Source organism: Dermacentor albipictus, chromosome 2 (genome assembly GCF_038994185.2).
Source record: "Dermacentor albipictus isolate Rhodes 1998 colony chromosome 2, USDA_Dalb.pri_finalv2, whole genome shotgun sequence".
Lineage (NCBI taxonomy): Eukaryota > Metazoa > Arthropoda > Arachnida > Ixodida > Ixodidae > Dermacentor > Dermacentor albipictus.
Window position 1 is genome coordinate 63,775,150 of NC_091822.1, and position 13,481 is coordinate 63,788,630.

General features: G+C 46.6%; 2 protein-coding genes across 4 annotated transcripts in view; both read left to right on the forward strand.

Moving 5' to 3' along the window:
- The window catches only part of LOC135908969 (phosphate-regulating neutral endopeptidase PHEX-like), a 28,123-nt gene extending 16,819 nt beyond the window's left edge, over nucleotides 1-11,304 (forward strand). Inside the window, exons 4-5 of one of the 3 annotated variants that reach the window (XM_065440827.2) lie at nucleotides 1,049-1,093; nucleotides 5,565-6,490. In XM_065440827.2, coding sequence (XP_065296899.2) covers nucleotides 1,049-1,093; nucleotides 5,565-5,658 — 139 coding nt within the window. In that variant the 3' untranslated portion in view covers nucleotides 5,659-6,490. Of the gene's footprint in view, nucleotides 1-1,048; nucleotides 1,094-5,564; nucleotides 6,491-11,208 lie in introns of those variants that run through there. The other 2 variants (XM_065440828.2, XM_070533650.1) reach the window with 2 other exon arrangements.
- A 24-nt stretch (nucleotides 11,305-11,328) lies between these two features.
- Nucleotides 11,329-13,481, forward strand: part of LOC135908970 (uncharacterized) — a 28,485-nt gene continuing 26,332 nt past the window's right edge. The window contains exon 1 of the mRNA XM_065440829.1: nucleotides 11,329-11,645. Within this exon, the coding sequence (XP_065296901.1) occupies nucleotides 11,373-11,645 (273 nt within the window). The 5' untranslated portion in view covers nucleotides 11,329-11,372. The remainder of the gene's footprint in view (nucleotides 11,646-13,481) is intronic.

The following is a 13,481-nucleotide window of genomic DNA, read 5'->3' on the forward strand; positions in this document are numbered from 1 at the left end:
TGACTATTTGCCTGCTTTCCTTTGAGTGGATACGCATGCTCAGTGTTTGTGGTTCAAATCGTTTGTCACGCCCTCCTTGTCTTTATTTAACTTGCTAAACCTGACATAGATGATTTCAAATTGTACTATATAGATGGGAAACCAGGTTGCATGGATCCGCTTTCCGTTTGTACGTCCAGGTCGGATAAACGAGCTTTCTCTGAAAAGTGCATTTGTGTTTCTTCAGTGGAGCTGCAGTTGTTCAGTCAAGATAAAATATTTAGCCTGGAATACTTACAAGCTTCTCGGAAGCATTGCATAGTGACAATTAGCTCAAATGTTGTCCTTCTACAGCGCCGTTGCGTTAGGTCGTAATATGCACGTTAGAAAAAAAGTTGCGTAGGCTGTACCAGGGACGCAGCCGCAGTACTGCGGAGTGAGTGTACGTACTAAGGTACAGAAATGACGTAAGCAAGTACACAAGCTAACATTTATTCGTGCATTAAAAATCGTGCATGCTTAAATGACGTTACAGCTATAATGGGGGTCTCGCTGTCTTATTTTCCAACCGCCCTCGTTCACTATTATCAGTGGATCCGTTTTCTCGCAGTGTGTGCTTGGTCACAAGGTCACTGAAATGACTCGCCTACAGGTGACGCTCGCGACTGTCCTGCGCTGCTCGAGCCCACCTCAGTCGTATACAGCTGGGGTTCCTGCGCTTAACTCAATCTCAGTCCGATTGCGCCTCCCATGGTGAATTACACGTTGCGACAAGGTCTAAGGGGGTTAGCTATCCCTGTGTATTGCTTCTCGAGTCTCTTCTTCACGTGATTTCTATACCCTAGGTGGCCGAACGCAGAGGTCGCCATATCGGAGCAAGCGTGAAATTTCTGCACAACATTCCAAATTGGTAGGACTAGTATGAGCACAGGTTTGTTTTCCATGATTTAGATTGGAATAGCGAGCGAGCTCAAACGCTGCCACGCCCGCTGAAATGGACAAATGTACTGCCCAGCTATGTCTCTGAACGACAAGCCAGAGGCTTAATTTCGCTCCAAATCCGTTACAGGGGGGAACGAAAACGGTGCCATCTGCTCACGCGAGCAAAGCATGAGTGAGTAATGGTTTCCTTTGCCTGCACTACAATACGAAGGTAGGAGCGTAGGTGGTACGGTTGCAAAGTGATAAGCAATAGTGTTCTAACATGTTTTCGTTACGTGCGGCTTTAGCAAGAGATCCCTTGCACTGACCCAGGTTAAGGTCCTTTGACGTCGGTCAGCTAAAGCGTCAGCACACCTCTTGCAAGTATGAACACCAACCCGTAAACAGGAATCGGGAATAGAAAAAAAAAGGAAACGGAGTCTATGAAAACTTTGCTTCTGTTTTCGACTTTTTTCAATAACTTCACAAAAATTGTTTAGATACTTGCCATTACGGTTAAAACTTTTTGTAGCAGTAAGTTTTGAATATTTCATTTGATTTGTGCCCGATCAAGAAAAAAAACGACGTGAAAAATTATAAGCTTTCCTCAGCTTAATACTGATCTCGTGTAGACATGCTTGAAAGGGTAGTTTTAATTGCATATCATTCTAGAATAAGCTTTGTTCAAAAAAACCAGACGACACCCAAGCATTTCTTATGAATTGTGAATGCCAAAGCATTAATGGCCAAGTGAACGCCGCTGAGCTGTCCTTGAAACAGCTGGGCTGCCAGTAATCTGCATAGCGGTACATGCTGCCCGAGCCACCAGGCAGCAGAAGCCTGCGGTGCCAGCACGGAAAGGCCAAGCGAGTTGGCCTTTCCGAATGCTGGCGAGAGACCAAAGAAGCAGCAGCGGCCACCAAATCCGACAGGCACGCGCTGCAGCTAAGCTCAGAGAGGATGAGAGAGAGAGGCAGAGATACGATCTGCGCGCCTGCTTCGGAGAAGGAGACGGTGCCACCTGCACGCGTGCGTCACGTGATTGTCTCGCCGATGAAAACCTGGATTGCCCCGCTGCGTCGCGTCGCCATATGCGCTCCATCGCGGAGCGCTGGCGACGGAGCGTCGTGAAAATGCTCCCGCCTCCCGCGCAACACCTGGCGCACTAGTGTTGCCGCATGTGTTAAATTATTTAAATTAAGGGGGTTTACGCGCCAAAACCACTTTCCGATTATGAGGCACGCCGTAGTGGAGGACTCCGGAAATTTCGACCACCTGGGGTTCTCTGACGTGCACCTAAATCTAAGTACACGGGTGTCTTCGCATTTCGCTCCCATCGAAATGCGGCCGCCGTGGCCGGGATTCGATCCCGCGACCTGGTGCATAGCAGTCCAACATCATAGCCACTAAGCAACCCCGGCGGGCGCATGTGTTCCGATTCGCCCACTCCGTCGACGCACGCTCGTGACCTGGCATTGCAGCCAATGGGAATTCAGGTGCCGCTTCCATGCTACAGACGCAGGCTTTTTATCTCAATGGTCCATTCGATGCTTCTCGCACCAGAAAGTCGGCGGAACACATCTCACGATGACTGCCGACGGTAATGCGTTACCATTCAATTAATATAGCCACACAACGTATTGGGACCGTCAAGCCTAGTTATCTGTGAGACATGTACTACTGAGGGCTTCCCTATGAATACTCTGCTCCATCGAGCGCCGCCACCGCGAAGCCTGTGGTGGCATCGGAAACACGTGGCTCACGGATGCGTGCGAATGCTGAGAAACGAGTCGTTAGCAACCGGAATGCTCCCTCGAACTTCAGTTTTTACACGCTGTGCCATTTTGTGGCACGGCCTAGAAGTCCGCGCCTGGCCTCTGAGACGTCACGCGCGGCGTGCCGTGCGAAAAGCTTGGCGCGCCAGTGACGACAAGCGAATGCAATTGTTCTCTCGATTAGCCGAACACTCAGCGATACATACCTAGTGACCCAAATTGTCGCGAAGGTAATTGAAGAGTGACACATGGCCAGTGCGTTCATGGCTCAGCTCGCTAAAGCGCTGGCGTGAAAGGCCATCCCCTAAAAAGCGGGACATACCCAGTGTATTTGCGGCGCAGCCTGCTGATGCGTCGAGTTGCTGTCCATGAGGATTTCTTATGATGTTGCTTTGGTTTCGCATAGCATTGCATATATTTAAGCGATCTTTTTCGTGATTGTGGAGCGGAACATTCCCAGTAGCATATACCTAGTTACCCAAGTTGGCGTCAAAGGCGTTCATGGAAGAGCGGCACACATCTACTGGCACATAGCCATTGACCCAACACGGCATAAAAAGAGGCTGATTGCAGACTAGCACATACCTTGAGGCACATACCAAGCGCTCTAACTCGGCTTCAAAGAGTTTCTTCCGACAGCGGTCCGTGCCCAGTCCTGCATCTACAGTCACCCATGTCGGCGTGAAAGAGCTTCGTGAAGAGAGGCCTATGTACACATAGCCGCATACTCATTGACACAGGGTGGTCCGGTGGTTGGTTTCGAACCCTGTTACTTAGGGTAGGTAGCGGAGAAAGCAGATAGATAGATAGATAGATAGATAGATAGATAGATAGATAGATAGATAGATAGATAGATAGATAGATAGATAGATAGATAGATAGATAGATAGATAGATAGATAGATAGATAGATAGATAGATAGATAGATAGATAGATAGATAGATAGATAGATAGATAGATAGATAGATAGATAGATAGATAGATAGATAGATAGATAGATAGATAGATAGATAGATAGATAGATAGATAGATAGATAGATAGATAGATAGATAGATAGATAGATAGATAGATAGATAGATAGATAGATAGATAGATAGATAGATAGATAGCCAGCTTTGTCTTCCGATCCTCCATTACTTGAACTCTCTTTCAGCCGAAGGTATGGTCAAACTAGTCAATAGCTGCTGCGTGGCATGCGTTACATGCTTTATAGTGGCCTTAATGTGATAATAATAATATTAATGTCCGGCACAAGTTCTCGCTTTGTTTCGGTCGGACTGAGGCTAGACGCTGGAATTCGTAGTAAGGAAGACCACGTTTGCAGGTCTAGTCAGGCACTGCTTATACAATGCTGAAAATCTTTGTGCTCCCTTCACGCGGAGTTCACACCAAAGCAGGACAGGTTTATAATTCCCAGGAGCCTTCCCCGCTCATTGAAAAAGCTCGTGGCTGCTCCCACAACCCATCGAAGCTCCTCAATTTTGTTTGCAATGTTTTATTGCCGCGTTCCCTGACAGAATGAATGCAGCACAAATACATTGCGGCAGAACGGAAGTCATCAGTGCTCTTCATTCTAAGATATTCTCAAAGACAAACCAAGTAAAACGCTACAGAGGTTTAGTGATTCCACAATAACCACCACGTGATGTCACAAAAGAAATCCACGCGTGTTCCACAGAATCCGTGGGCGAGAGAAATACAGAGAAAAAAAATCTTCAGAATAACTATAGAGCTTACCCCAGCATGCTTAGCATTTATATACTCCAGGTAAACTATACCACCAGAAATGAAATGACAGAAAACAAGAGCATGCGGATGCACACGTATAAGTATACAATACATACGAAGCGCCCCATCATAGCGAGCGCTTGAATACATTATTTAATGCAAAAGCTCTAACTAACCCTAACCCACGGTAGCTCGCATATGCATTACGCATAACAGTTAGCCTATTTTCACTAAACAGAACTTAAGTACTTCGTCTAATTCACCAATGACACCTCACCACCTGACTAGAAACATTGTATAAAAGCATAACTAAGGCAAAAACGACGTTTAAGTAGTTATTCCTAAACCTCCCGATTAATGCCTGCCACGCTGCATTTTCGCCTTTACTGCACCTAACAAGACTCCATTTTCACAAACTGTAAACTGGAGGTGACTTGGGGTTCTCTCAAAACACTAAGAAATGTTGCTGACGACGGCCATATAACGCTCTTGAGTACCTGATTAAGGTTATTTTTGGCGCAAACCGCTATTACCTGACGGCCTTTCTACTTTCTCCACGCGTTACGCACAATATTCCGTCTAGTCCCTCAAAATTGCAACTTTCTGGCACATTGAGGTCTCTGAGAACAGTGGCTAAACTTCCTGTGTGGTTCGTGAGGTATTTGTAAAGCTCATGAACCTCCATAGAGGTAATTTTCTACAAAGCCTATCACGCTGGAAAATAGACAGTAGTGCCGATTCTCCTATGTTCCAGTGCATTTGGTGGGGCCAGCTAATATCCCAGTGTTAAAGGCGCGGTGATCTCAGCCTCTGTTGGTCTCCTCGCTTCTTCTTGGCTTTTCAATGCACTTTTATCCTTTTGTCCCTGTATTAATGCGGAGACTCAAGCAGGGCTGTGTCGTGTCATGTCACCAATGATCCATTTAACATGCGTTTGCGTACTGGAGTGAACACTTACAGCAGCTCGAGCTGGCTATTGCTTCGGGCACATGTACGATGAACCCTCCGTGACTTGGACGTTGTCTGCTTTGCCTGACATTTGCGATGTAGTACTGCTAGCAAAGAGCGCAAGTGGCCTTCAGCAGCTAGCCGCACTATCTGTGACGTGCTAAATCCACCTTGTCCTGGGCCTTATTGCCAAAAAACCTGTCGTGTTCCAGCTCTCAGGCCAGCAGTCCAGTGCCGACATGTCCCTGCACAGACGTGAACGAATGGAGTGGACCACTCAATACCGGTACCACGGTGTGGTGTTAATGACGTCAAGAGACCTGTTGGTGACTCAGGAAGAAAACCTACTCAAATTATCACAGAGAGCAGTAGAGGTGCTACGTCGGAAAAGCTTATGTACAAATCACCGTTTCCTGCCTATCCGCAACACATGGAAATCTGTTCATATTCCTAGCCTTACATTTGCAAATTTAATCTCCTGTTTCACCACAAAAAACAGAGTGGTTGGCGTGAGAACCACGAGGAGGCCAAGGGTCACTTGGCTGTCATGGGCGCGATGCCATCGAGGCCATTCAAGGTGACCTGGGTTCGGCAAGTACGAGGCGCGGGAAGCAAGGAGCAAGCTCTCTTACTAACGACGACTGCGCACGACATACGGTGGTCGACGCGGCTGTTCAGATGCATGTGCCTGACAAACAAACGCAGTGATGCAAGTGGCTGTACTTTCTGCGACGAAAACTCATGTTTCTTGGGAAAGAAGTGTGCGACGACCGGGAGTTCTAGCGTACAGGGGCTGTAAAAACACAGGCGTGCAAGGAGGAGACCATGAGGTGGCGGAATGCGATTGTGGCAAAATCTACCTTACTGATGTACCACAGTCACTAAAGCCACATTACTATGCAGAAGTTTTACGAGAACAGCGGTGGCAGTGTGTTACTTTTTGAATCGCAAACACTGCACACGCTTGGGTAACATCTCTGCTTCGACCCGTACGCTGACCCCATGTGTTGGGCATGTGGCTAGCACTGGGATTCGCGCGCGAGAACGAAGCGAGGGAAAAGGGCTTGCTGCCGTGTTCAACGCATTGGGAGCAACCAAAGAGAGATTGGCACAGCAGTGGGTGTGTGACTTGGCAACAGCGCAAAATTAAGAACTACGTAGGAAAGAGGTGAACTCCAGTGGCTCTACGTCAATCAGTATCTGCTGAGTAGGTCGGGTGGCGAACATACTAGCGGAAGGGTGGGGGCACCCCCTTCCCCTCTCTGCTCTTCTTTTTTTATCGCTATGCATGAATTTTTATCTCTGCCTACGGCACTTAAAAACACCCCGCCCGTTAACCGAACCCTCAGCTACAATTCATCGTGTCCATTATCATCATGATGATCAATGCCTGTTTTCGAATAACACCGCAGTAGCTAGCTGTTGCGACAAAGAATCTTCTGTTTTCTTTGCGTCTTCCGTCGTGTCAGTTTGCTTAGAACAATTTCTATGCACCCTAAAGGGATTAGGAATAGGATGAGTACAGCTGGTTGCAACAAACGTAGTACAGATGCGACTAACCGACTCAAACAAGTTCTATGCGCTGACACGGCTTCATTGTCTTGTGTAACAATAAAAGCAGGGGACCAAAAGTAGAAGAGGAGTAATGCACTACTTGAAGCTTCATCATGCAACATAATTCGCTCGGTCGTGATGCTTGGCTTCCCTTTGTTCTTTCACGTTTCAAGTTTCCTGAGCGTTATATAGCATACTTGTGAAAATAACTTTTCCATCAATCATTTTGTCTTTTTGTGTGTTTTTCTGCTTCCAATAATAATGAAAGTGTACATGCACCCTGTACCCAAGCAGTGTTCTTTAAGAGAGAAGCTTAGCTTGTCCAGTATTCGGGTAAACGTTGGGGCCGAGGTGTTAATGTAAGTGGCCTCCATGCTGCAGCCACCTGGTGGCGCAGATCTCAAGCAGACAAAAACAGCTAATATTGCGTTGACCAAGTGTGTTTTCGGTACTGGCATAATCATGTTGCTGCCAAAAATTTACGCCTGCAGCAGGGTATGACAATGATGGTTGTCCACCTGCGTTTATCCGAATACCGGACAAGCTAAACCTCTCTAATGTGTGCAATACAAATACAGTTGTACAAGGCTTTCGATAGATCATCAGTTCTGCACGAACTACATTTCATACTGACGTTCAACGTGGCACTGAGGTTGTGAATGGAGAAGTCAAGGTAAGAAAGAGAGCCGATTTATTAAATCACGTTCGTCCGCTAGTAGGTTGGTTCAAAGAGGATGAGGTAAATAGTTCTGCGTCAAATGAGCGAAAGCTGACATTGTATTCATGCGCAGTATATCAAAAACATAAAGCAATTTGGTAACTTTGTCTCTTTACAGGGTTGAAAGTAGGTGAAGCAGCATGCTACTTGTGTTGGCCACTTTTTCTTAGACCCTTTATGTGCTCATTATACACCATTCAACGTACAAGAAAAATCAGCTTGGGCTGTCCCCCTGCCTGTCTTATGCAGTACACCGAAAGTAGATGTTTTATGTGTTTTATTGTTACCTCTGCCGAGCGCAAAGTAATCCCAATGCATCCCTTGCACGTTGTGCCTGTACTTGTGCATGTGTTGCAAGCGTCGTTTCATCTTTCCTGCAAAGTTTCACTTGTAATTTGCATCTGGTCTTTAATGACTGCTTCTTAATAGTACGGGGAGGCGTCTCACAAAAACACCATAAGCGAAACGTCGATGAGTGCCGGTCTTAGCAGCGCCCTCACCCAGCGCGCCTAGCGAGTAGACCAATCTAAGCATGGACATCACCGCCGCCTCTGCTGTCATTATCTGCTCCTGATTTCCGAGGTCGCCAATGCTTCTGCTTTCGCTTCTGTGACTTTTCCAGCAAATTTGTAACTCTTCCGTAGTTCACGCCTATGGTGATGTTTGAGTTCAATGCAACACTTTGTATTAAGAGCTGACTTAAAACTGACCAACATGTCAATTGTGAAGTGTCCGTGTTAGACACTGGCGCATGAAGGCGCCGCTATAGTGTGCAGAGTTTTCAAATAGCGAACATATAGTATATTCCTGCGTTCGCGCCTAGTGTGAGCAAACATAGGAATAATTTCGCGAAGCCACACACAAACACAAACACCGTGGTAGTGTGCAATCGCTACGTTGTTTACGTGAGCTCCTGCTGAAATTTTATTTTCACGAGTTATTGGTACAGTAAGGAGGCGTTTTTAATAGGTCAATTTTATCTGCTTGAAATTTCCAAGTAGATGCGACCTATATTATTGTGAAAAGCGTTTCTCTTGCCCTTACAAAGATACAGGTTTGGTTTGATGCCTATGGGCATGGCTCAACCCACTGCGGGAGATTGGCCATGAATCGGGCTGCAGTAGATAAAAAGGCTTCAAAATCTTATGCATCATACTTTTTTGGCGAAGGTAATCCTTATGTGGTCGCCAACACAAGAATGACCTTCGCAATCTAAACAGACAACGCAGTGCTACGGCAGAACACTGCGAGCTTTTTGATCACCGGTTTAGCCTCCACGGTGCTGCCTTCTTGAAAAGCGCAAAGAACCACCGGCGGCGGCTCATTGTGGAATCCCGGCAGATCCAGAAGGCGCCGGGTAACATCAATCGTTCGCCAGGGGCACTTCCTACCGTTTACGCACACAGTCTACGAATAGTGTCTGCGTGCCTGTCAAAGCGCTAAAAACGCATATAGGCACTGCTACGCCTTACGCCACCTCTACTTTGAAGCAGGAGCTGGTCGGACTCCGGAACGTCGGGTTCTTAAAATAAGTTTTGGTTTGAGTTTTCCTTCTCTTTCACTCGATCACCGATGAATGACGTTCTTACGGAGCCTGCAATGGCTTCTGACGTCAGCACTACGCAAACGCATGATCTTCGAGATTGGTTTCCTTAAACCAGCGTTCCCAGAGGCGAATCACTCAGGTAGCGCGTCCTATAACACTGGCTAGGGGACTGCGACAGCTACCATAGCCGACCAGGTCGTTAAGTTTATCAGTGACTAATCTTATCAGCTATACAAGCGCTGTCGAAAACCTCGCGAAGAAATCGGCGTCGTAGAGTAAGATGAACCTCCCCCATGAGTGCTATCAGTATGAAGTCCGAGGTATTTAACAAAAGTCGCATGGGGAGCAGGGTTGTAAGCGCACAAGGTACTTGTGCGGAGAACGAGGTGCTACGCCGAATTTTTTTCGGGCCATGACGTCATCACTTGAGCGGGTGGTGACGGAGACAAAATACGCCACTCAATATGCTCAAATTACTCAATTATCACAAGCTGTTGATTCCTGTACTGATGTGGCAGAACTTTTCTCAGGCCAATCACGAAGCTAATCAGTCATTCCTTACTTTAACGTCAATTATTTTAATGTAGACCAAGTTATTCACTTAGTGGTGACATTTTCAAATTTCGGAATGAAGTTCACAAACAAACTTCATAACCGCGATGCACTGAATACAAGAACTGTGCCATTCGTGCCTTGGTGCACTTGGGAATAGACTAAGTAAGATGCATGGTGTCGTAGACGTGGAACAGCAAAGGTTAATATTGGCTATTTCCTGTTGTCCAGAAGCTGTAAAAAATGCGCCCACCCAGCCCACAAGCCTTCTTTAGCAAAATAGCATGGCTGCGACTGCTATAGGTTTTACGTTCATCTATAAAGAGCGCACGCAGACAGTTACGTGTTAAACCAGAGTGTTTCATCAATGTTTAAAAGAAAGCTCTTTATGTCCTTGCTTTAATAAATAATATGGCATTGAAATGTGGTGCGCAGCCATGGTTCCGCTGTGGTAGAGGCTTAGAAGCGGGTGGCCCGAACAAACTGTGAAAATAAAAACTGCGTCATGGGAACAAACAAAAAAACATGCAATAAGAGATTTGCCAACAAGTAAAAATTATGCGTGATTGGGAATAGAAACTAGCGCACTCTATCAATTAGACGTTAAGGATTCCTTGATAAAGGACTGCTATAGTAAAGAATTAGGACTTTAAAGAAATCCATGTAAAGAAAACATTGAATAGAAATGGCGAAATCCTCAATCAAACAAACTACCACAGTAGCCATTTTGTTTCACACAGGAAGTAATGTCTCAACAACCATTCCTATCCGTAATTCCCGATGCTCAGAGTGCAATGGACAATAGTAAAGCAAAGACACCATAAAGTAGAACCATCCGGTGCCGCACGGATCCTGGCGAATCCCACATATTTGGTAGGCCCCACAACCTATAGGGGCATCATCATTATGATGGCACATATGGAGTGAACTGTTTTTTAGATCGTGAAATACAGGAAGGACTACTGTTCTTTTTGACTTTAGTTACATTTTTCCTCTTGAAATAAGAATTTTCTGAAGCTACCTCCTGACGCCCGATACGTAGCCTATCGCCCTTAGTGGGCATGCGCCATAATATAGGAAAATCATCATCATCATCATCATCATCATAATCATTTCTGACTTGAAGCGTCGGTGTTGAGATCTTGGTTAGGTCAGTAATCTGAGAAACTTTGCGAAGCTATATACGTGACACAAAAAGATTACCCAAGTGGTAGTTCTCGTTTGCAGGATTCGCTTATTTGTCTTTTTTTGAAATAAAAAATTGAAATGCGAAAGACAAATCGTAATAGTAGAGTCTGGGTATTCAAAATTTGCGTTATTGCTCACATCAACCATTTTCTTTACTCGTATGACAACTAACGTTCTGTTTACATTTATCTGTTTATGCAATGCCGACTATCCTATTATACACTGCGTAATTTCATTTATTATCAGTTTCTTTCATACCTTCGTTGACATCTCGTTTTGGTTCGCTCATGCATTGCAGCTCACGGAATCCTGGAATTAGCAAGCCGCCCACCTGAAAACGAAGACGGAAAGTCTGTGTCTCTCTCTGGTTCACTAATAAACTTTTATTTCTTTCGCTCTCTCTCTTCACTTATTAAATTACCACCCGATTCATGACGTAACCCCTACAGCAAATTCGTGTTAATGTACAAGGAATCATCATCATTAACATCAAGAAGAACAGCAGACTTCGCCATGAAAACCGAGGACGGTGAGCCCCTAGTACTCAGCCCATGGTCTGCCTCGCCACGGGGACCCGCGGTGGCTCCGTCTGCCACGACTTCGGCGTCGCAGACTACGTGGCGTCGCTGGGTGCGGCTGCTCGCCTCATTTCGGCCGCGCACCCACGAGCCCACCGCTACGACGTTCACCTTGCCGGCCACGGTGGCCGCCATCATGGACAGCTCGTCCATACAGGTGCGCCCTTTACTCTTAACAGCGGGTTTCATCAGGGCCTGGATGCACTAAACGCCCGTTTCCACGAAAACAGAAAACGAAATATCCACTTCAGAGCACAGAGCGCTAAGCTCAAAACAGAACCTTTCCTTCCTCTGCATCTTCGATTCATACGTAGCTTCTTGCTCTATCCCCACACGTGGACAAGACTTTTACTTTCTTCCATCTGTAATGAAGTTTACTTACACAAGCGGCAATCAGTCTAACAGCAAACTAGCAGCACCGAACAGTGCGAGCTCTGTCCTAATCATCGCATGGGTCGTCGTCATCGTCTTTGCGATGCAACTGGAACCCCGAAGCGCGTCTGCTTCATTACGTTGGCGCCGGTTTGAAAACGGAGCCATCCTGGCGACTCGGAGAGCGGACAAGGCGAAGGGCTCGTAATATGGCTGTAGGCGGTTAACATTTACTGTCTCGCGACCCCGACAACGAAGTTCCGGCGATGGGGTGACTGGCTCAACGATATAGTTTACAGGTAAGGTGGCGTCGATACGGTACGGACCGTAGTACCGTGCAAGTCGTTTAGAAGGAAGGCTAGGGCTTTGAGGGGGTATCCAAAGTCAAACAATCGGACCGGCAGGGAAGCTGGGTGTCGCCTGATGACTGTCACATCGTGTTTTCTGATGCCCTGTATCTTAGCTAGTCAGCGAGTAAGCCAGCTGGCGTGAATCTTCAGCCTATCGGGCAACATCTGGAATTGTAGTGCACTTAGATGCGTCAGCTCGGCAGAATATGGTGCGGTGATAAAGACGTATTTCGGGACACAGCGACGAAAATCAGAACAGGTCTATGAAACTTCGGAGGGTCTTGATAAGTGTGGGCTTTAGAAAATCGGCGACTGCGCTAAGCTTGTCGGGATCGGGAAGGATGCCGCCTTTCGAGACAACGTGAACCAAGAGAGTTAATTTTCGGGCAACGGAATGGCACTTCTTCAGGTTGAGCTGTAGGCCAGCTGAAGTGAGAGTTGTTACGATGTCACGCCGATTGACGAGATGTGTCGCAAATTCCTTGCGAAAACAACTATGTCATCCAAGTACTATAAACAAGTGTTCCACTTGTGGTCGCGAAGGGTGGTATCAGTATTGCGCTACACCGCAGCGGGTACATTGCAGAGCACGAATGGCGTAACAATAAACTCGTGAAGGCTATCTGGAGAGATGGAAGCTGTCTTTGGGCGGTCAGCCTCAGCCATGGGAACCTGCTAATAGCCAGAACGGAGATATAAAGATGATAATTGTTGTGGACCTTGCAGACAATCAAGAGCGTCGTTGGTCCAAGGCAGTGGGTAAACGCTTTTTCTTGTATATTTGTTCAGGTGGCGTTAATCAATACATAATCGAATGGAGCCCCCTTTCTTGAGCACTAGAACGACAGGTAATGACCGAGGACTTTCAAAAGGCTGCATGACGCCACTCTGCAGCATGCCGTCCACTTCTTCCGTGATAACTCGGCGCTCCCCTGGTGAAACGCAATACGCACGCTATTGCAAGGGGCATGTCAACCAGTGTCAATGATATGAGAGGCACTTATCGTGCGACCCAAGGATGGTGGGTGGCAGTCGAACGAAGATACGAACTCGTTAAGGATGGTAAGAAGTTGGGTGCGATGAGATTGCGTAAGGTGGCATCGCCGCAGTCGAAAACGGCTGAAGGCGTTGTTAAGACAGAATTTATGGCGCAAAGATGTAAACGGGTGGTGCCATCGTGAACATTAAGATCTTTAATACACGTGACAGCTTACACATATTATAAGGTCTCACCTCGCAGGATGGTCACTGGGCACAGCTGCGGATTAGAT